The sequence below is a fragment of the Muntiacus reevesi genome, chromosome 5 (genome assembly GCF_963930625.1).
Source record: "Muntiacus reevesi chromosome 5, mMunRee1.1, whole genome shotgun sequence".
NCBI classification, from domain to species: Eukaryota; Metazoa; Chordata; class Mammalia; order Artiodactyla; family Cervidae; genus Muntiacus; species Muntiacus reevesi.
In genome coordinates, this window is record NC_089253.1 from 105777306 (window position 1) to 105802120 (window position 24815).

At 34.5% G+C, this 24815-nt stretch overlaps 1 protein-coding gene across 5 annotated transcripts in view; it reads left to right on the plus strand.

Annotated features, from left to right (window-relative positions):
- Nucleotides 1–24235, plus strand: part of RALGPS2 (Ral GEF with PH domain and SH3 binding motif 2) — a 154421-nt gene extending 130186 nt beyond the window's left edge. For 3 of the 5 annotated variants that reach the window (XM_065936117.1, XM_065936118.1, XM_065936121.1), the window contains 7 exons: nt 1334–1388; nt 4407–4484; nt 6058–6163; nt 6708–6800; nt 13052–13157; nt 15693–15784; nt 18547–24235. In XM_065936117.1, coding sequence (XP_065792189.1) covers nt 1334–1388; nt 4407–4484; nt 6058–6163; nt 6708–6800; nt 13052–13157; nt 15693–15784; nt 18547–18576 — 560 coding nt within the window. In that variant the 3' untranslated portion in view covers nt 18577–24235. The remainder of the gene's footprint in view (nt 1–1333; nt 1389–4406; nt 4485–6057; nt 6164–6707; nt 6801–13051; nt 13158–15692; nt 15785–18546) is intronic. The other 2 variants (XM_065936119.1, XM_065936120.1) reach the window with 1 other exon arrangement.
- Nucleotides 24236–24815: the final 580 nt, after the last annotated feature.

Below are 24815 nucleotides of genomic sequence, written 5' to 3' on the forward strand. Positions count from 1 at the left end.
TTTATAAATTAAGAACATTAGACATAGGTATTACTTTCCAGGGTGTTTCCTTTAAACCTTTAACATTCTAAAAAGAAAGTTTATAACCATAGCTGGTAGTTATTAATATACACACGCAATTCATAATAACAAAAAGATTTTTTTCCTTAGCTGTAACTTTTACATACAATATTAATTTATGTCTTGGAGGCTCTGAGAAAGTACCCTGGAAAAATTAACCAGTGCTTGGGACTGTGGCCTCTAACGTTTTCTAACATGGCATATATGTCCTGGATAACCCAGAACAGTCTTGCCCAGCTGAAGGAGGCATATCTACTCGAAGTCCATGCTTCTGGAAGAAACTTGTTTTCTACTAATGTCATACTAATTATGCTTAAATTTTCAGTCTTTATCACATAATATTCTACACGTCAGAAATAACATACAAGCCTCCACTACCAACAGCAGATTACATCCAATTTCTTATCTGAGCCACACAACCAGAAAATTATTTCAGTAATTGTTAGTACTTCCAAGGATGGTACATAACTTGTACCATTCTACATGCACGGAAGAAGTGTAAATCCGTCACACATAATGGGTTCTTTATAGTATTCGAGTTTGAGCCTCTCAAAGAACCCTGGTTGTGAAAGTCTGATACACCTTTGTGATACACAAAGGACAAATTAATTATTGATTAATTATCTTTAAATTTTAAATCTACCTAAGCTGTTTTGGATTCTCCTAGTTCTTTCCCCTCCATTTAAGCTAATTTAAAACTTTTCTATTTTAACTGATATTCTGGGTCTCTTAAGAGAAAGTTTTTACATTGTTATGGTACCTTTTTTTTTTCTTAAGGATTCCATCCTCTTCTGCCTTGCCTCTAAAGACAAAAGTTGAATTTCATTGAGTTTTTTATCCTTAGGATAGTAATGGGTTTTTAAAAAAAAAAAAATGCAAAAGGAAGTATACCATGAACCTCTAAGGAATTTGTAATTATATTGGTCTTAAATTATGACAAACCTAATAAGGAAAAATTGTGTACTTATATGTGAATTTATATGTACTTATTCTCCGATGGTAGAAAAAGTGTTTACTAATGTAATCAATTTAAGCCATAAGCATACATATAAAAATGTTTTACGCTGTTTCATTTCTTTGTGTAGACTTGTCAACTCTATTCTAATATATTGCAAAATAAATCAAACACAATGATATTAGAATGAAGAATTGTTATGTAGATGTTCACCCACAAATAATGTGAATAAGCACAGCTAGAGTATTTACTTTTAAAAAGTAAAATCTAAACTATAATTATGATGTTTAAAAAAAATAAGATAACTTTTGATTTTAGGTAGCAGTGATGGCTCTGAACTAAGTGAAGAGACTTCATGGCCTGCTTTTGAAAGGTAAGAAAAATTGTCCATTTAAACTGTTTTGAGTTTATTTGTTTATTTTTAAGTATATGATGTTTCCCAAGTGGTTCAGTGGTAAAGAATCCACCTGCCAGTGCAAGAGATGTGGGTTCAATCCATGGGTTGGGAAAATCCCCTGGAAAGAGAAATGGCAACCCACTCCAGTATCCTTCCCTGGGAAATCCCACAGAGAGAGGAGCCCGGGCTACAGTCAATGGGCTCTCAAAAGAGTCGGACTTGACCTGGGGACTAAACAACGACAACAAAGTATGTGATAATGTGAATTTTAAGACATAATATTTATTACATATTAAAGGACTATTTAGGCTTCCTGCTGGTGGCAGAAATTAAGTTAATACTTAAGCCTGGAATTCAGTATTATCTAATAAAGACATTTTATTTGGTGACTTGACACATATATTTGATTTTTAGTACATTTTAAATTATAACTGAAAAGTAATAATAATCAGGGCTTCCCTGGTGGCTCAGTGGTAAAGAATCTGCCTGCCACTGCAGGAGACACAGGTTAGATCTCTGATCTGGAAGGATCCCACATGCCTCAGAGCAACGAAGCCCGTGCATTACAACTACTGAGCCTGTGCTCTGGAGTCCGGTAGCCACAACTGCTAAAGCCCACAAACTCTAGAGCCTAGTGCTCCACAGCCAGAGAAGCCACGACAATGAAGCCTGCGTACCGCACCTGGAGAGGTAGCCCCCGCTGTCCACAACTAAAGAAAAGCCTGCACAGCGACAAAGACCCAGCAGAGCCAAAACTAATTTTTTTTAAATAAATAAATAAAATATGAAAAGATAACTTAAAAAAATAACAACCAATCATAGTCAGCTTACCTACTTACATGTACAAAAGTAAAATCTTTTTCTTAAATTCTGGTTTATTTAAGTAATTTTAAGGTATTTAGTGAAATGATCAATTTCATTCTCTGCTAAGTTATACATTTTAAATTATACTCTAAATAAGTAGATAAAAGTTTGAATTTAAATTGTCATTAATTAAAAGGTTCCAGAAAGCACACACATACTTAAATAAATAATACAAGTCACATTCTGTTCTCTTTCCCTTGACGCTTTAATCTGTAAAAGCTGTCATCTGCTTGCAGCATATATGTTGTGTTGATCTTTCAGTATAAGATTTTTCTGAAAATGTAGGCAAGCAGAGCAAATAATTGTTATTTAATAAATATCCATTTGACTTTTGCTGTCTTTGATCATTTTAGTTCTGCCATTGTCTTACTAAAATATTTGAACCTTGAGTAGAATAATTGCTCCTTTTGTGTATACACTAAGCAATAAGTTTCTGAGCAATCATACTAGGGTGAATTTTGAATGTCATATTAAAATTGATGAAGTTGAAAATATTTAGTTACCTAACTCCCTACCAGTCACTTTTTAATAGAAGCAGCTATACTCGCTATACATCTGAAATTGAACTATACATATTTCAGTTGGTTAATTTCATGGTGTTATTGGAAAAGTAGGTCCTTGTTCTTGAAGCTTCGTGAAAATTTCTCACCATGGTGATTAAGACTAATTGCTTGTCCATTATTTCAAAATACTTTTGAACACTTCTAACTACCAGTGTTCTTAAGTTTTATTCTCTTTGTTTTGGGAAATTTTTAACAATTTGTTTTTACATATTATTTCTCTTCCAAGTTTTTATGTCAGTCTCTTTATTTGGGTTTGCCTGAAACAGGAAGATCGCAAGAGTTGCCTCTGGCATGCTGTCTGTACAAATTGTTTTGTTAGTTCTCTCCCTCTAGTAAGAACATAGTATCATCAGAAGCTGATTATAGTGTATTGTATTTAGAGAAAAAATATTGATGAACAAAATTGTTTATCATGTGGCATGAGAAGTAATCAAGTAACCAGAATGGTGTTGTGTTAAATAATCTGTTCTTATCCCACCAGGTTACTTAAGGACGATGGTATTTAACAGTGTTACCCTCACATCTCAAAATGGTATTTTTCTTTTGACAAATGTTTTGCTTTGCAGACATTTGCAGCCAAAAATATCTACTGTGCTTTTGCCAAGTTTAAATCAGTGGCTCTTTTGAACACTTTGAAATCAAATCAGTGCTGCCCAGCAAGATTCAAACATGAAATATTAAAAAGTGAATAAAGAATTGGGATTTAAAATACTGTTGTACTTGTGGACAATGAACTTTGAAAATAGGCATCAAATATTTTGCCATTTAAGTTGCTGAAATAAAACTTTTGGTTTTAAATATCATTTATCAGCAGTGCTGCTTTTGGCTTTTTCTAGGCAAAGAAGTATCAGTGTTTCTGTGTGTGTTTATTTCCTTTGTTAAGTATCACGTGCCATTTTAGATGAAAGTTAACTCATACCATTTTTTTTAAATCATTTACTGACTTTATCGTGTATTTCTTATAGTTGATGTGAAACTAAAATAAAGCCTATATTTTTACTCAGTTTATCTATTTTAGTAGGTTTTTTTTAGATTTAATATTTAAGAGAAAGGAAAATAAGGTGTTTAGATTCCATTAATTTTAAGTTTTTAGATAACATTGCTTCTAGGTATCTTCATAGGGGCATATAATAAAAAATTATTATTCTCTAAATCCAGGTACCATATGTAAAGTGGAATCCAAGAACTGGAATATAAACAAAAGGATTTCAGGCTTTGTTTGGATATAAATACTTCTTTAATTATTTTAGTAAATTTGTGAAAATGAATGTGTATATAAATACCTGGTTTAAACTAAGAAGCAACCTTAAATATTTATAGTCAACGGTAGAAGAAAATAATAATTTAAAATCTGCACTGCATGCTTTTTAAAAAAAAAAGGAGCATTCATATACTATCCTTTTGTAGGATTTAGAAAGCTGTGTTACATGAAAAAATTATTATGAAAGCTGTATTACACAAATTATTGTGAAAGCTGTATTACACGAAATTATGATACTGTTCTAGGTTATTGATGATGATTTTGTGAATAAAAGTAATATATGCAATTTATAATGGAATCCAACAGGAACAGATTATACCATTCTCTCGGCCCGGTGACAAGAGTGGCACGAAATGGCTATCGAAGCCACATGAAGGCCAGCAGGTACAATCCCCCTGCATTCAGGGGTAACAGAACTCCCCTCTGGTGGTGGTGACTGGCTTTCATAATTGTGGTCTCACATTACTTCTGTTCTTTCTCAGCTAATTGGTTTTAAAGCTAAATAAAATGCCCGTGAAAACTTTCTTTCCAAGGTTTAATCTAGAGATAAATTTGAAGTATTCTTTCTGATCCACAGAGCTAATTGCTAAAACTTGCATCTTTATGTCACATTCTTTAAATAATCCAAATCAGTAGCTTTTTAACTGCACAGGTCTTTCTAACATTGCTGATTGTTAGAGGAGCAGTGCAAAAACCCACTTGTTTTTCAAAGGCTGCAATCAAAGAATTTACTACATTCAGTTTGTCTTTTTTTAAGGATTTTTCAGATTAACTGCAGGTCTGAATTTAAACAAGTCTGTTTTACGAAATAATATTTGTGTATTTAACTCATGTTCATTCGGTTGTTTACCTAGTTAATCCTGATCTCCTTCTGCACTACATTAGCTGCTGAAGAAAATAAAGATGGTAGATTGATTGGGGGCTGGGGGTTAATGGTAGTGAATAATCAACCAATTCTCATAAGACAATGCAATAGCAAACATTTTAAAGTTAATTTTATGTCAGTTTAATAGTGTCTAATCTCCTTGGATATAAATAGCTCCAGCATGAAATTTCTAGTGGTTTCTAGGTTTTTAAGTCATTAAGAACACCTAAACAATCAAAAAGAGATAAACTGGCAAATTTCAGTTTTCATCACTGTTGTAGGAATTCTGCAGCTCACGTCAAATCACTGGAGAATGAGAGGTTTTTTTTTGCATCAGTGTATATGTTTTAATTGACTCATAAAAATTGTTCTTATCTTAACTATAGGACCTTAAATGAGTTGGGGAAAGATATTTAAGTGTTTGATTATCTGTGATGGTTTTCTTAAGATACAAGAAAAAGCAATCTTGAGTTTTAGTTATTCCTTTCTTGCAGAGTTGTTAGGCTATAATCACTTAGATGCACTGATGACATTAAAATTTCATTAAATTTTATTGCAGAAAGTTTGATTTTTTTTAATATGTTGTTAATTGCCTTTTTTACTTCTCTCACCTACTTTAGAATTGAGCATGGGTTTTCTTTTGCTTTTTTTCCTTTTTTGATTTTCTGATATTTTTATTTTGAGTTTTATATGCCTAAAAGGACTTTTAACATATAGAATCCTCACCTTTCCTACCAGGACTTGAGTTTCTTCTGGGGAAAAAAAGGTTTCAGCAGTGCTGCAGTATGGCATGTTGAGAAGAAAAGTCTTGAATCCCTAATTTACTAAAGTGAATCACTGTATTCTTTCTGGATTATGCTTGTTCAGATATGCAGTAAAATGCATTTTTTAACCATCTGCTGACTTTAATAACTGCCTGATTCATTTTGTGACAGCTTGTAAATTTCAGATCAGTAAACCTTTATAATTGTCAGTGTCTTCTCATTCTGAATAAAGTAACTGTCTTAAAATTGAAAATAATTACATTTTATTTAAATACCTACTTGATAATTACTCAAGTGCTTATATGTTCTTTTCTTTTCATTTTTATAGTTCTGCGGAATCAGAGGATTTGGCAGTACATCTATATCCAGGGGCTGTTACTATTCAAGGTGTTCTCAGGAGAAAAACTTTGTTAAAAGAAGGCAAGAAGCCTACAGTAAGAATTATTTTGTATTTTAAAACATGTCTAAAAATAAGCAAATGAATAAGACCCTAAAAAATATGAAGACAATTGAAACAAAACCAGATATATAATACATTTGAAATAATTTAAAATATACCTTTGCATCACAATGTTATTTAAAGTGTTATTATACCTGCCACATATTAATAGATTTTGGTTAAATTATACACTTAAGGTGTTTAAACAAGATGCTCCTGTACTTCTCTTTGCTCCCTAATATAGTTCTTGGAGAATTTTGAAAGTATATCCTGTTAAGGAGTATTTTTAGAAGGAATAGAAAATAGAGAGCAAAAAACTCTAAAAACCAGAATTCAGCCAATTTTGTTTTGTCAGTCTTAAGTAGAATGTATCAAGTAGATGTGGTAAGAATATTTGAGATAAAGCTTTCAAAAGTGATGAAACTCAAAGCCAAGGTGGTGGAAGTGAAGTGGAGCTAAGGATCTCTGGCAATGAGGAACAGAGTGACTGAGAAGCCGGTAGCATTTGAGTAGTATATTCATGTGTCTGTCCTCTCCAGGTAGCATCTTGGACAAAATACTGGGCGGCTTTGTGTGGGACGCAGCTTTTCTACTACGCTGCCAAATCTCTAAAGGCTACAGAAAGAAAACATGTAAGTATTCCTGTTCCAAATCTTTAGCATAGTTTCACAGCCTCTATGTGGTTGTAAGAAAAGTAGTCCTAATGGGATGCGAGGGTTTGGGGTTTTTTCCCCACTTTCTAACCCAGAAGTTCTTAGACTTTCTTTGTATGAGTATTGTAATGGAGTTATTTTTGTTTAGTAATACCATCCCAAGAAAGGTCTTCGAATAACTTCCATATTTTGAAGTTCCTTTTTTAAATACTGTTTTTCCTTTGCAAATGTCAAAACTGCACCCTGCCGTTCGTTATCTTATCTTCATGTCCAAGCCCTCCCAAACCTGGGGTTTTTTGTTCAGAAAAATGGTTGGAAACTGTTGCCTTGGAGTGTCATTTCCTGATTTGTAAAGTATTGAAAAATTAGGACCAGCATCTGCAGTCCTTTCCATCTCAGCCTCTGATTGAGTGATTTTTCCAACAGTGAAGAGGAACAATAGTTACTAAGGTTACTATGGTCACCTTCTTGTGCTTGAAAGAAGCCTCGAAAAGCTCTTTTCTTGTAGAATCTTGCTATAAATGTAGAATCTTGGTATAAATCTTCTTTTGCATGCTGTTCTGCTTTTGTATGCCAGTGATACACTATTTGAAAGGAAAATTTTCCGTTTCGCATTATCTCTTGGAGAGGAATTTATTTCTAAATTGTGTATTTTGAGGGTGGGGGGGAATTAAGTGGTTTACCATATTGAGGAAAGGTAAGGAAGACACTGAAAAAAAATTCTTGTACTATTTATAAATTACCTAGTGATACTGTGTAATTCAGAAACGCCCCCTTTTTTTTCTTTTTGGCAATTATCACTTTATGTTTTTTTCCCCCAACAATGACTGACTCTTAAAAACAATAATATACATAATGCATGTGTATATTTTAATATCAGGTATTACTTCACCAAATACTTTGACTAAATTTACTAGGATTTGGTGTTTTATTGTTGTTTTGTTTTTTCCTTTTAGTAAGAAAATCCCTAGTTTGAAGTTTGGTTGGATGAGGTCAGTTATAAGTTCAACTTCAAAAATTATTATTATACAGAGAAGCTTTTCTCTAATCTCACAGTTTTAGCCCTTTAATCAAACCAGGGATAGAGAAGAACACAGTTTTGGTTTACATGAATGTGGGAAGTGCTGTGATAAGATAGCATCACCTGCCTTTCTTTTTCAGCTGTGCCCATACCCTGTTGATGTCCTGAGCTTATGTTAATCATTGCCTTGCTTTTCTTTGGAGTTTGCCACTTAGGTTTCCTTAAATAATACGTTGCATCATTTTTTAATTGTATCTGGATTGTACCTAAAAGGCACCAACCTTTTTGCTCAATATTATAAATGTCTAGATCTAGTCCTCACATTGAGGTGAAGGACTGTTTTTTATATTCTAGTCAAATAGACTAGAATGCCCACATACCTGACAGAGCTACAGTTTAGTTTCACTAGAATGTTTTGCAAAGTAATTGCCTCTGGTTAGTATTGCTGTACTCAAAGGAGGGGGAAAAAGAGGTTAATATAGCTAAATTATCATCTTCAGATAGAGTTAACTGTTCACTTAGCCACTTTGAGAGACTTGGCTAGATTTCACTTAGTTGACTATTATAAGGAAGTAAAATGTATAAATTTTTTTGTTTTTTCCTAACTTTAATTAGAAGCCAAACTAGAGAATTGATAAAATAACTGAATTTGTCATCTAATACATATGTTAAGTATCTTTTTGTGTTTGGTGTTGGTACTTAGACAGCTAGTTTGGGTTTTTAATTATATGAAGTGATAAATAATGCATTTGAAATGTTTAGATATTAGAACCTAGTGGGCTGTGAGGAAGCCAGATTGAGTGCCAAGGAAATGGACTGTGTTCCTCATCTTTTCTAGTTTAAACTGTTAAGATTAAAGAAAGAATGATAATAACAAAGCAGTATAGAGACAAGTCCATGTTTATATTTATCCAATTTTAGGATAGAAAAGGGCACAGAACTAAAAGCAGTGGAGAAAAAGATTTTTAATCATTTTCAAACAAAAGTTAACATACAAATTGAAAGAAAATATTGGCTATATATAAGCAGTAGATGTGGAATTAAAATATATAAACAGAACATCACCTGTGTGGTGTTCTTGTCAAAAAATTAATCGTGAGGAAGCAATCAAATCCACATCATGGAACATTGTGTAAGACCACTGGCTTAGATTCTTAAGACCAAAATTTGACAGCTGGAGTAGGGTAGAGGGACAGAAGGAATATTCTAGATTAAGAGAAACTTTAAAAGAGTCTTGATAACTAAATGCAGTGTATGTACCTTGGTCTAATCTTGGAGGTGATTTTTTAAGCTATAAAGTTCATAATTAGGATAATCAAAGAAATTATAGTAATGGACTTTATATGATTATGTCCATGAAATTTCTTAAATGTGAATCATTGTAATTACATAGTAATATCAGTATATTCTTAGAAGATAGATGTTGAAATATTTAGGGTTCAATATTATGTCTGACGCTTACATTGAAATGTTCAAAGAGATGAAGCAAATGCAAAATGTAGATATATGGGTAATCCTTGTAGCATTCTTTCAACTTCTCTGTAGTTTGAACTTTTTCAAAATTAAAAGCTGGAGGAGGAAAAAAGTCACTAGTAAAAGTATATCTGTTCCTGTATGTAAATAAATGCAGGAGGAAGAAATCTGGAAGCCTGCACCTGTTTTATTGCTTTCTAAAGTATGAATTTTTTTTTTTTTTTTTTTGCACATGAGGAAAAGAGCAGACTTGGGAATAGACAAAAGAGGAGTATGTCTTCTTAATGTTTTAAAATGAAAGCATTCACTGTAAAAATATTTTTAATGAAAGCATATTCATTATAACTTTTAAAAATTTGCAGATATCTTTGAACCTCTCTGCATAGTAATGAGTGAATAAATACTGTTAGATAAGATAAAAACCAATTCTACACCTGAAAAAGAAGTCTGTAACATGTATAAAGACCTTCCACAGCTCAGTAAGAATAAAACAACAGTAGAAAGATGAAATAGGGAGATAAAAAGAAAGTGAATATAAATGGTTAATATACATGAAAAGGTGATGAACCTCACTAGTTATTAAAAAGGCAGATTAAAGAAGTGCTTTTTTTGACCATTAGGCAGAAATGTTAAAGATTGATAATGTAGCATTGGCCATGATGTAGGGAAACAGACTATGACCCACAATTGGCAGAAATTTAAATTGATATTTTTTTGTGGTGGACAGTCCTACTCAGCATTTAACTTAATAACCAGTGACTCTTTATCTGAAAATCTGTTCTATGAAAAATCATTAAGCTAGTGCACACGTATCTATAGAAGAATATTCCTGTTATATTTACAGTATCAGCAATCTGCAAACATTGAAAAGACTTATTATTAAGGAAATACTGATAGGTAAAAACCACAAGTCAGAGTATAAGTATACCCCCATTTGTACATGAAAACCAACAATGACAAGAAAGTCTTTGATGTAATGCAGAGAGAAAGGTCCAGAGGGCTACACCCCAAAGGATGGTAAATTCTAGGAGCAGGATGAGGTTCAGCTGGTGGTCGAGGGCATTTGGACTCTGTGAATGGGCTTATACTGCTTGAGTTTTTATTATTACTGAAAAAAGCAATTGATGCAGAGGTTTTTGGGTCTAGGAAAAGATATTAGAAAATCATGCTGTATGCTTTGACATAAACTATAAACTGTCAGATCAGCTATGTATTGCCAATTTGATTCTTCATAGTATTGTTGTTGCTAAATCATGTCCAACCCTTTTGCAACCCCATAGACTGTAGCCCTCCAGGCTCCTCTGTCTATGGGATTTCCCAGGCAAGAATCCTGGAGTGAGTTGCTATTCCTTCTCCAAGGGATCTTTCTGACCCAGGGATTGAACCTGTATCTCATGCATTGGCAGGCGGATTCTTTACTGCTGAGCCACCAGGGAAGCCCTCTTCATCTTATTAAAGCTTCCTAATTCCTTTAGCTTTCATTTTTGCTGTAACCATGTTGTTAAAAATAATGTGATATGTTCCTTCTTTTTCCCATTTCTTTAAAATTGTGAAATACATACATGCAGAAGAAGATATACTGTATACGTGTATATTTTAAAGAATAATAAATAAAATAAACACATATATAACTCCACCCCACATAAGACAGAGCATTGTCAGAACCATCCAAGTCTTCCCAGATAGCATCTTCTTCCTTCCTTATCAGCCATGATAAGGATCTTAGTTCCCCGACCAAGAATAAGACCCATGACCCCTGCATTGCAAATGCAGAATCTTAACCACTGGATCATCAGGGAAGTTCATAAACTTGTGATTTTAGTGTATATACCCCAGATTATTAATGTTTGAAATAATTTTTTCATGTTGACTAGTTATTTGTGTTTCTTCTAGAAAATGCCTGGATAATTATTTTGCTTATTGAATAATTTGTTTTCTTACTAATTGGTAAAAATTTCCTTATATATTCTGGATACTTATTAGCAATTATGTATTACTAATATCTTCTTCCAGTTTGCTCAGTTTTTTTTCACTCTCTTTGTGATCTTTTAGTGAATGGTTCTTAGTTTTAAAGTAATAAAATTTATCTTTTATGCTTAATACTTTCTGAGTCGTATTTTTTAAATCCTTCTCTAACGTGAGATCATCAAAATGTTCTATGTTTTCTACTGGTAAAGTTTTACAGTTTGCTTTAAAATCATTGACCCACTTGAAGTCAGAGGAGGGTTTATGTGAGATGTGTTATGAAACAGGCATTCATTTTTATTTATCTGCCTGGATAAGTTATTTTCCTGGTACCATGTGTTGAACAGTCCATTCTTACTTTGCTGGTCTGCAGAGCCCATTCTTGTCGTTTGAGTTTGCATCAGGATTCACAGATTGCTTTCTAGACTTCCATTGCCCTGTCAGCCTGTCCTTGTCCTAGTAACTCACAGTCTCAGTTACTGTAGGTTTGTAAGTCTTGTTGTGTAGCAAGGCAAGTCCTGCCTAATTCTTCAGGAGCATCTTGGCTGCTTCTGATCCTTTGTCTTACACACAAATTTTAGAATCAGCTTCTCAAGTTCCCACATAAAACCCTACTGAAATTTTTATTGAAATGACACTGAATCTCTAGATCAATTAAGGGTGAATTGACATCTTTACAACACTGACCCTTTTTCTTCATCTCATGGTATTTCTCTGTTGATTTAGGTCTTCTTGAATGTCTCTTGACTGTTATACTTTCCTGTATGTCTTTTGTTACATATATTTCTAGGTACCTTTCTTAGAAGTGACTTTTACAGTTCTAGTATATAAAATTGCAGATGACTTTTATAGTGATCTTTTCCAAGCATCCTTGCTCATTTTTCTTATTAATTTGGTGGATTTTCTGAATGGATAATACTATCTGCAAGTAATGGCAGTTTTATTTCTTCCTCATGCTTATACCTTTTATTTCTTTTTTTGTTATCTTATTATGCTGACTAGGTCTTCCAATTCAGCATTGGATTGAAGTAACAATGGTGGGCATCCTTGTCTTGAAACTGATTTTGAAATGTTTTTAGCATTTTACCCTTGAGTGTGTATTGCAGAATTTTAGTTTGGGTTTTATTTTATTTTGTGTTTTTCTTTCCTGTATACTTTGTTCAGGTTTTTTGTTTTTTTCAGTTGGCGGGGTGGAGGTGGGGTGTCGTTTGTTTTTTTGTTTGTTTGTTTGGTAGGTACTGTTGAATTCCTTGGAAGGGAATTTTCTAATTCAATAACAGTACCTACCAAACAAACAAATAAATTCTATTCCAAGTCTACCACAAATATGCATTATATTTTAACAAATGCTTTTATTTCACATCAACTGAGTTGATCATATTTGAGTTGGGGCTCCCGGGCTCCAGAGTACAGGCTCAGCAGTTGTAGCACACGGGCTTGGTTGCTCCACGGCATGTGGAATCTCCCTGAATCAGGGATCGAACCTGTGTCTCCTGCATCGACAGGTGGACTCTTTACCACTGAGCCACCAGGGAAGCCCGACAGTTAAACTTTTGATAAAGAGTTGAAGCTGGGAAAGATCTGGAAAGTAGAAGACTATCTGAAGAGGGCATGCCTACCTGGAATTTAGTAGTAAGAGGCCAGGAGCAGAGCTAACCAGCATGGAATCTTGTCTCTCCCTAGGAGAAACTGAAAATACACTTTTTAACAGTAAGTTTTTACTTAGGATAAGCCATAAATTTTGTGTTTTTATTATTTTTTTATCTCTCAGTTTAAATCAACATCAAATAAGAATGTGTCTGTAGTAGGATGGATGGTGATGATGGCTGATGACCCAGAACATCCAGATCTCTTCTTGCTGACTGACTCTGAGAAAGGTGAATCATTGAAATAACTAGTGGTTACTATACAACTTTAGATAAGCCAAATTTTAGTTTAACTGGAATACTCAACTGGGGGCATTGCTTATATTGTTTCACCTCTTGGGAAATATTTCTGTCATGTGATGTATATTAATTATGCCAATATTTTTAGATATCAATATCTATTAATTGCTTCTTTAATAAGCTTATTTTCTTTGCTACATGGGCATAAGCTTGAAGAGCTAATAAACAAGAAAGGAAGTGGGAATTTGAGAATCTATAAACCACTGTTACTTTAAAATCTCAGATTTGCAATATGCAATACCCCTTCATTCATATCTTGAAATAAATTGTTATTGTTAAGTTCTGAATGTGGCAAAAGTTTTCCTTTAAGTGGTTTGTGTTCCATTATTTTTAAATAAATTAATTGGTTATTTGACCCAAACCACTTTCCAGATAAGTGCAATTTTAATTATAATGCTTTGCTTATAATATGTAGAGACATTTATGAGTAACATTATTGGCTGTTAACCACGGGAGTTTTTAGAATGGATGAGAGAGGTTGGAGGGTGGGCCGTGTAGAATCAGGTCATGTGTCTCCTTATCCTGCTTGTGAGTGTCGTGGGGACCTCAGTGGTCATCAGAACAGATCCTCACATGATTGTAGCTCTTGCTTTATAACATCTGCCAGCCGCTGCTGAGCACCACAGAGGAAGCCAGAAAGGAAATCGTTTCGCATCTGCCCAGAGCCTTCTACTTCAGCAACTCACTACTAAAATGATATTATATTACCATTTATTGACTGTAAAGTTATATTCTTGACTTCTGTTTCTTTAGAATGTATATCAACAGATATTCTGCTTTTAAGATATTGTGGTATTTAGAGTAAAAATTTAAGAAAACATGCAGAAAAAATAATAGCAAGATGTCACATTTTGAGGTGAAATAGACTGATTTACAGAGTAAGGAGTTTCTACTCAACATTCTGAATTCAGCCTCCACCCTGCCAATCCCAAAGACATTCATTATTTATAAAAGTATATTTTAAAAGGAGATAATTTTCATAGGATTTAGTTAACAAATTCTTTGTTTTCCTTTGATTCCTTGTGTGTATTAGTCACTCAGTCATGTCCGACTCTGCAACCCCATAGACTATAGCCTGCCAGGCTACTCTGTCCGTGGAATTCTCCAGCAAGAATAGTGGAGTGGGTAGCCATTTCCTTCTCCAGGGCAATCATTGATTCCTTAGTGTACTTGATAGAACTACTTCTGAGTACAAGGTTTTTATGAAATCTATACTGACAGCCTTTTCCGGAAGAAGGGTAGATGAATGGCCACTGTGGCCAGCTTGTCAGATATGCCTGCTATTTAGGTTGACCTGATGTTTGATCTGGGTTCAACAAGCAAAAAATGTTATTTGAATAATTAAACATATGGTGAAGAGAACTTTTGCTTCTGAAAATGAGTAAGTCTTTGTTAAAATCTCAAAGAAGAGCTGTATAAAGCCTACATATAGATCAGATAAGGCTCTTGAATCATTGGATGCAGTTATTAAGGAAAAAGTAGAAGTCAGTAAGAACTGGGAAATAAGAAGACCTCAGGTCCGTGAGAAGGAGAACTAAGCTGAACTTAGGGCAGCCTATACTACATGAATCCCTTCTTTTCTCAGTTTATTACCTTAATACATATAAATGTATAAAAATACTCTTATTGTGTGTCAGTTTTTAATTAGTCAACATAAGGTCTAAATGGTCTTTCCTAGTAACTCAGATGGTAAAGAATCTGCCTACCAATGCAGGAGACCCAGGTTTGATCCCTGGATCAGGAAGATCCCCTGGAGAAAGGGAATAGCAACCCACTCCAGTATTCTTGCCTGGAGAATTCCATGGACAGAGGAGCCTGGCGGGCTACAGTCCATGGGGTCGCAGAGTAGGATGAGACTGAATGACTAACACTTTCACTTTCAAGATCTAAATACATACATCACAAATAAAACAAATGAATTTCTAAATTTCTAAAAGAGAAAAAGGTGCTTTCTCAGATTTTTCACATAACCCCTTACTAGACCTAGGAACTTCTCTAATAATTTCGACAAATGTAAGTAAAAACTAAAAGCATAGGTTATATTGATGTTAGCTGATTAATCCTTAATCCCATTAAATAGCTTATGTTTAAGTGTTAAACATTTTAGAACATTTTGGCCTATAAAAATGTAGTCTTAGCATCTACTAGTATTTAGATCATCTAAATAGTGCTGAGCACTGATATTCTGTACTCTCATCCATGCATACAAATTTAGAGAAGCCAAACAGTTGTTTTATTTAGGTATACTTTAAAGATCATGTAAGAAAACAAAATACTTCTCTTCCAATTCATGAATAGCAAAGCAGTGACTTTCTGAATAAGTTACAGCTTGTGAATGTAGCATATGGAACTCTGTATTGGAAAATCAGGTGAGAGAGAGAGAAACTGAGACTGAAACTGAAGTAAACTGAAACTGAGAACTCTCATCAATTTTTGTTGTTTTCCCCTTGTTTTTAATAATTTTAGGAAATTCGTACAAGTTTCAAGCAGGCAGTAGGATGAATGCAATGCTGTGGTTTAAGCATTTGAGTGCAGCCTGCCAAAGCAACAAACAACAGGTAAGCATTTCTCTTCATCCTCAGAAGAGTCCATAAACTGGGAATGTATTTAAAAGAGCTGGAAAGAGAAGTACGTGGACTAATTTTTGGAATGAAGTAAATTATGTTCTATTTTTATTGACCACAGTCAGCAAGACATGAGGTCCATATTTTAGTGAGGGAGATGGGTAATAAACAAGTGAAATAACAGCATTTCAAAAAGTGAAAACTCTGAAGGCAGCAAAACAGAATTAGGTGATACGGAGTGATGGGAGCAGAGTCAACTTTAAATAAATTAAGAGCGAACAGCAGAAGTCTCCCTAAGGAGATGGCAGTGACGTGAATGACAGGAAGGAGGGGCCGTGTGAAGATAAGGGGGAACAGAGTTCTGGTGAAAGGAAGGGAAGTGCAAAGACCCTGAAGGTGAAACAAGCTTTAAGGCGTTCAAAATAGGGAGATGTAGCCTGTGTCGGAAGAATAAGAATGAGAGACAAGGAAACGTAGCTTCAGAGGTTAAAAATTTGATGGTACCTTGCCAAAAATTATTCTGATGCATCTCTGTTTGTTCTGTTGACAATTTTATGTGGGTTCCTATGCTTGCAGTGAAACCCAAAACGATTTGGACTTTTTCCTTGTTTTTATTTTACTGAAACAAAGATGGTCTAACTCAAAGAGGTCTATGATGGTCTAACTCAGCGGCAAAGAGGAATGAATTCATAGTGGTGTTTTCCCCAAATCCTGCTTCTGATTTAAAGTGGAACCATGAATTGGTAGGGCAGACATAGATATAACTGGAGTTACAAAAGTTTCTACACTCTTTTTGGCCAGTTTTTAGTTGAATATATTTGAAAAGTTTATTGCCTGTAGGTACAGGCCAGAAGTATATGGTAAATATTATCAGTAGCTGATTTTGAATTATATAATACATTGTAGAAGTTTTTAAAGCTTATAAATGTGTTTTTTACCATGTGCTCTCAGGACCTAAGTTATAACCGCTTTTTTGGTATAGGAAGAAACTAAGGTTCAAAAATGCTAATAAATGACCTCGACAGGGTCAAACAAATAAAAAAAGTCAAACAAATTAAAAAATGGTGGACCTAAGACACAAAGTCTGTCTTCATTCTGTAGATGCATTCTTCTTAAATATTGTTGGAATGGGCTTTGTTCTCTTATAATTTTTATTTTAAAAATAATAAAGCAAAAATTACATCCTTGCCCTTGTCAAATTAGTGTCTGGGATAGAATGAAGGAAACAGACCTTCTTTTGCCTAAACCAGGTTTTTCAGGATTCGGTTGCATGCATACATTTTCTTTAAATGTGGCCTTAAAGTATTGTATCATTTTTTTTATCTCAGATTTTAAGATTAATCAAGAGAGTGTACACATACCAGCATAGGATTCAGTTCCTTTTACTGTATTAGTGGATCTTCCTGTTGAAAAAGTTAACCAGATGTGTATAAATGGTTTTGTTTTTTCAGTTTGTTTGTTTCTATACTTAGAAGAATGAGAGAAGTAGTAAATTTATAAATTGAAGCCATGAAATTTGAAAACTTTTAGTAGAAGACTGTAACTCAAATACAGCATCATAAACCATAGTCAGGCAACTTAGGAGGAAATGAAAATTTTACCTATTTAAATATGGATTTCTTATAACCAGACCCAAGAATTTATACTTTAAGTACTCATCCATTCATACTATGTTTTTTTTCCATATTATTTTTATTTATAATTCACTTGTGATTACATTGTCAAATAATTTTTCATTCAGAAGCTGACATGTGTAAGAGATTAATCTTTTTTTTAGTGTCCTAGGTTCTCAGGAAAAGGTTGTTAAAGAACTGTTAAGCTCTTTTTAAATTCCCTGGTGGGCCAGTGGTTAAGACCCCTATGATCCCAGTGCAGGGGACCTGGGTTCGAACCCTAGGCAGGGAACCAGATCCCATATGCCTCAGCTAAGAGTCTGCATGCCACAACTAAAAAAAGAGAGAACTGTTAAACTCTTTTAAAGGACACAGCAATGACTACTGATACATGAATATCTCTACCAGCACAGCTTTGGAAAACTGGTAGTAAAAGTTAAGAGCATTTTTTTAACATGTCAGAGCCCTCTTTAGTCCTTAACTAAATGACCCATCAACTAATTTTTAAAAACAAAGTATATTTATTTTTCTAAGAATTATTGTTGAATTATAGACTTAAAAGAAATGGAATTAAATTCGATCCAGTCTGTTAGCAGCCAACTGTCATATAACCTATAGATTTTTTCAGAGTCACAAAGTGTCAGATTAGAATTTATCTAGTGATGAGTTTTATTCTTTTATACTCATTTCATGATGATTTCACAGAAATTCTTAGTAATGTTATAAAACTATGCTGATTTTAAAATTTGCATGTAGGAATTCATTGTAATACATATAATGAGAAAATAAATGATGACAGGTGTGTCTGGAATCTCACACCTACTAGGGCCATACTTACTCTTTTCCTCATTCATTCATTTATTCACTCAGCCAACATCTACTGAGCTCCCCTGTGTTAGACAAGAAAGGTACTGTCTCTGCCCATTTTGCCATCCAGATTTCAATGTACTGGAAAGGGTATTAACTTATCTCAGTGGTTTTTCTCTCAGAAATGTTCTAGTATATTTTATCCATTATTCATAAACAATTACAGTACCTTCTATCAAATTCCTATGGGCTAACTTAAAATGACAAGGGAAGATAAACAGTACGTTGAAGAACACCTTTCAAATACTATCAGTCTGTAATGCTTATATTTTTTAGGTTCCTACAAACTTGATGACTTTTGAGTAAAAACGTGATAAAGAACAAGGTGAACTGTTACCCTCAGTGAAAGCGAGGACCTGATGGAAGAGTGCCAGCTACAAACCAATCCTGTGCCAGGCAGAGCCCAGAGGCTCCGTCTCAGCCTCTGGAGTCCTGAACCAAAAAAGCACTAATTTCAGGGAACGAAGTGAGATATTCCCAGAGAACACATCAGAGCTGTAAAACAAACTGCCATGGACCATGCTTCTTATCTCTGAACTGACCTGTGGAAACCACTGCCTTAATAGAATGAAAGGAAAACCACCATGAAACACCAAATAGTGCGTGTGAATCTCCTGGCGGTGCTGTGCTTGGAATAGATCGTAGCTAATTTGCATTTCTTTTAACTTTGTACTAATTTTGGAGGGGGGAATCGCCTTTTTTTAGATACACTTTAAAAAGAAAAACATATTTCTTATGGGTGACATCAGGAGCTGGTTTTGAACTGAAGTGTGAAGATGTTTCAGCTTAGTAGGGTTCTACCAGCCACCTCGCCAAAAGGTTTGCTTAAGCCTCCATGAGTCAGCAGCCTCAACGTACTTTCTCACAGCAAGAGTGTAGGAATTAGAAATGTTAATAATGTGAGTTGTTGGGGTTTGTTTGGGACTGGGGTGGGGGGGTTGTTTTGTTTTGGATAGGGGAGATTTTTTTTTTTTTTTTAAACACTAAACTTCTGAAATTTAGTACTGTATGGGGTACATTATTTCCTGCTGGAGGTATAAAGGCTGAGTGTTCACATGCCAGACACTTTTTTCAAGTGGGCTCCAGAAAACATGGTTGTTTTTAACTGGGTTTAAAGTTTGGCCTTCTATATGAATTCATTGTTGGACCACAGATCTGCTTAGTAGAGAACTGTAATCCCAACCTAAACTTTTCTAAGAAGATTTTACAATAACTACAGTTTTCAAGTTTAAGTGGATTAGCCCTTCTGTCACTCACAGGTGATTTTTATCATCAAGGGTGATGTATCAATATTTTATTAGGATATTTTCTTTTACAGTGTTTAATGTGCACAATGCCAGTTTTTTTTTTATTATTTTCATTATTTTTGTTCAATATGAGATTCAGGATCACATTTGTTTAAAAGAATCTACATGTGTTTGTATGCATGTATGTATTTTATTATAAGGGATACAGAATAATTTTCAAAGGGAAAAAGGTGAAAGATTGAGAGGCTGGAAATTCTGAGTATCAAAACTTTCCTTCCTACTTAACTTTCCTTTATCACCAACATTTTTCTCAAAATTTACTATAGGTCCTTACCGTGAAACCATATTTTGTTAATAGTTGATCAGGAGAGTTTTGTGAGAGCTCTTTTATGCAATAATGCATTTAACTTCCAGAATAAATGTTGAGTTTTAAAAAAGGAGGAAAAAAAAGTTTGGAGGTGAAATGCCTTAGAGTTTTAACCAAAAAGAAAAAAAAAGGCACCTGAACAAAGGTTGTGTGTTGGATGTTATAAACTCATGAGGCAACGTGAATTTCGCCTGTGACCCAGAGTAAGAAGTGCTTTTTGACTGATAACTTCTAATAGATTTCTATTACTTTGGGCCTCACATAAAAATTTTCAGATTGTATTCTAGGGGGATTTTATTCCTTTTCCTTTTTAATCATAAGTATTTCATCCTTGAATCCATGAAACTTACATAGAAAATATTGCTTGTTAGAATAATTAAAAGTATATCCATTTGGAAAGTGGAAGAGCTTTCTCAGATTGCTAAATTTGTAAATTCTGTTTTCTATTTGAAAAGGATATTAAGAGTTCAAATATTTTTCTCACATAGTACAGTTAGAAATACCATTATTCCTGGTTTTGTGGAAAATGACATGAGCTGGAGAGGGCAAGAATGTGGCTGAGACCTTCCAGCATAGCCCATGCTGAGCGCGGAGAAGACCCCCTCTGCATAACCAGCATAGCAGTATTACTCTCTCAGACCTTGCACATCTGACTTTTGTTTTAATTTTCTTAACTTGTTTATTTCTCTTCAGAAATAAGTGTTTTTAACAGTGTATGTGCTTTTTAAAACACATTGTGGATGAGAACCCTGTGGATTTTTTATTACCTTGTCTGTTTGTCATAAATAAGCTAAAGTAGATTAAGTGGTAGGCTAACCGTATTGCTGAAGATGGGCAGCTGGAAGTCAGAGCCTGACAGCACAGTTTTGCCAAAGAGAGAGCTCAACTGGAAGACATGTTTGATATTTTCAGCGCTAAACACAAGGCTACTTGTGCAGAGTGAGAACAGGGTTCAGATTTGGTGACTAGACCACACATAGATTTGTGGCCTCTGACTGACTGAAACTCTGAACTGTGCAGTGGAGGTCACTGTTGTTTTCTTGTCTTCCGATTTGTCCATTCAAAAGCTTGCTTTTTGCTTTTTAAGGCTATTTTGGCATTTGGAGCAAAGAGAAGACCAGTGGGAGAAGTGAATTAAAATAGTGTGGGTGAATTTTTGACCTTATAATTCACCAAATGAGACCTAATAATAATTCAGGCAAAAATAAATACTACAATATTAAATATTTAGGCATTGTGTTAGTGAGAGGATGAAATTTTTCTCCTCTTACTAGGCCTACCCTTAATAAATTTCTAAACTAGCACCTCACAAGCTTGAAATTTTCACCAATATTAGCCCATTTTTTTTCTCTCTGAGTCAAGAAAAACTCATTGGAAATTCCATTATAATTTAAATTTAAGCTAGTTTTTGATAAGCATAATGATTAGTATATTATCCAGCCTGGTGCAGCAGTATAATACCAAACAAAATACAATTTGAGGCACATCGCATTTAACAGTTTGTTTGAACATGGAAGCTTATTTTTCATGCAAAAGTAACCTCTAACAGTTTTTAAAATGCAACTATAAAAATAACTGTATGATGACCTTGAGGAGCTCTGATTTTGGTCTCATGCCCCCTCTGTGTGTGAGTTCTGCTTATTTTTTTCAGAGACATTACTTTTACCATAACCTCCAAACTGTAAAAATTAAAAGAACCAATCAAACACACCTTCCTATTACATTTTCTTCACTGTGTAAATATTATTTGTGTAAACATTATGAAAAGGGATCCAAACAATTTGAGTCTGAGTATTTTTTTCCTCCCCAGGCATATGCTTCAGTGATAAATGTTTTCCTGTGTGGAAAATGCCATATGACTGTTGCGCTACCTTCTGTATGGACTGTTTTGGTATTGTATCTTTCTGTATGTCAAGAACTTAGGGTGTTTGTAGCTGCAGAGTTTCTGTAAGTGGCTTTATTCCTCTTCTAGAAGGTTTATAAAGGAGCCCAATGTGCACTGTTACAGAAGGGAAAAATGTTTACAGTCTCTAGTGTATACACCTTGTATGTTAGTTGAAACCAGGGCCCGCCAAGAGCAGCCTGGCCTATTGCTCTCTTAGGATTACTAGAATTCACTTGGCCAAATGATTTGAGCAGAAGTCTTTTTTTTTTTTAGGTTAAATCCGTAGTTATAGATGACTACTGCTAAAAACAAAACTACAGGACTTGGTATTAGTTTAAAAATCAATAATAGTAGATTTAACCCATTAACTATCCACTCTTGATTTCCTTCCTGTTTTCTGAGACATGGTCCTTTTCAATGTTCTTTTAAACCACCATATTATCTTTTTTTTTTTTTTTCAAACAAGAGGTACCAGTATTGTTAACAGAGGATAATATCAGTTTTTTAAAAAATCATCTGCCTCAAAGACTTTTGAAATAATTGGATCCCTTTTTGAAAATGAATTTGACTGTGTCCTGGTGGAACAATAGTACTGCTGGTGCATGAATAGGTGATACAAAGCAAGTGGTGAGGTCTGTCTGACTTCTTCAGTGGTCTTTTAGGGTTTGCTTTTATTTTCTGTCTCTCTTCTTTTATATTATTTCTCTCAAACATAGTAACTTTATAATTTTACAGCCAGAGTAGTATTGTTTTCTTGTAACAAACATTGTTATTTAACACATTGATGATAATAATTTTCTGTGTGAAGTCAGCATCTTTTGGGTTTGCTTCCTTAAAAATGGCTTGTGTCTAAGGTGATTGTTTTTTTTCCCCCCTATTTAGAGGATTCTAACAAAAGAGATCTGTGTGAGCAAACTTTTAAGCTTTTTGAAAGCTATTTCATTACACTGGTTTCTCAAGTTGTAGTGCGGGGAAAATTTGGTCAGTGCCTTATCAATTTGAAGACCAACTTTAGGGCATCGAGTGTGACAATAATCATTTGTCCTCTTACTTCTCTTATTGCAGGAGTGTGTGCTATTCCTCTCTCCACCAGCTTACTCTTGCTCATAGCAAGTCTAAGAAAATGCGTGCAGATCGCTCTAGGTTATTGTCGCATTCCTCCTTGGCTTTGAGTCTTTTCAGACAAGCTCCTTCCCTGCTCCTCTCCTTCCAGAGTAGAAGATTAAAAATAAACCCTCCAAATCAGCCTTTAGATGAAACATGCCTAAGAGCAACTTTGAAGAACATCCATCCAGCTGAGTTTATTTTTATTTTGTGTTGTTGAAATTGTTTTGAGCATAGACTTAATTATAAGTCCTTCAAGAAAATTCTTAAAAGAATACAGTACAGCCAGAAGATTTGTTTGGGTTCTAGAAAAGCTACTAAAATCCTGAAATGAGAGTTCCTTTGCCCAGAAGTGAGATTTAGTTCAGTACATTCTTAGAGTTAAACAGGACTCAGAACAACAAGCAGTCACTTCACCTACCGGTTGTTGTTTACTTGAAGATACTATGTCCAGAAAGTGAAAACAACTACAAGGTATAAATTAAAGAGAGGTTAAGAGGCTAAGCTAGCTTTCTCAGTAAAAACAAAGTGTGGAAACATTTTGCTTCTCTGAGATTATTGCAAGATCTGGAGATACTGTTGTTCAACTGAGTCAGAATGCCGTCTTCACATTTTGTAAAGGGCTAGTATGTTCTCGACAAGTAAATTTAGTCTTTAAAGCCAAATGAAGGGATAACTGATCCTTGAAGGTTATTAGTAGGATTTAAAGTTTGATTCTAGTTATTTGGACTGAAAAGTGGTGATGGGATTAAAGGAATACACAATTAGAATGCTTTGGGATTGAGCTTTTTTTTTTTTAAATAGACAAGTAGAAAGTTTCATAATTAGCTATGCTTTAGATACCAGGTAACAAGTATCAGTTTTCCTATGAAGATATCACCTATTAAAACTATTCACAGAAGATAGTCCAATAATTATTGACTTACTAAATCTGACAGAGTAGCTGATAATAAGTCACCAGACTCAAGAGTTTCTGTACCTTGATTATTGACAAATCCATTGTTTTACAGCTGACCGAAGTATGTACGTGTGGGGAGGGGGTGGGGAACTCATTCACAGTGTAATCTAAAGGAGACAAAGGCATCTGTGGGGATGAATATCCAATAATGATAATATACAGGAAAACACAAGCCATTTTTACTCTCCTTCATCCTGGTTAAATTGAGGTACTAAAGATGAAGTACTCGTTTGCACTATGACCTCCTGGAGTGACGTGCAGCTTGGTTCCTCTCTCACCTTTGATTTCTGTTTAATATGCAAATGTGAGTGTGCGAGCTTAAGTGTGTTTGCATAAGCTAACTTAAAATGAATTTAAGTACAGTTTTCTGAAATATTTCTATTGGAATAAATTACTTAAAAATATAGATTGTGTGGGGATAATTTGTTTGCATAGTTACATTTTTATCATTAACTTTTAAAAGAAATGCTTTAAAGTTGATTTTTTTTTTTCCCATTCTTTCTAGAATAGTTGACAAGAATTTTGTTGGTACAGGGAAGCTTCTGTCTGGGTAAACTTCAGCTGCTCTTCTCTATCCCAGAGCAAGGATGTGCAGCATGCTGACAGATGGGGCCTTGGGGAAAAGAGGTCAAGGGTATATTTCCAACATATCTCCCCACTCCAAGTGTGTGACATGAGCAGTCTCCAATAAAGGCCCTCTTTGCTAATACTGTATTTCATAAATTCCAAACCATGACACTTTCACTTCTCACCATTTCTGAAAACAGAATCCACCATCCAACCTAGGGAGCCTTAAATTGGAAGAAGTACCGAAATACATGTGTTGAGTCTCCTGTAAGTTATCGACTGGGGTGTTTGCTTTCTTAGAATTCCATGAGTTTGCTTCTAAGAAGCTTGGGAAACCTCCAAACGGGACTGAATGCCCAGTGTTTGGGCAAACTATAACCCAATTTTCAACTATTTTCTCACTTTTTTGATGGCCTT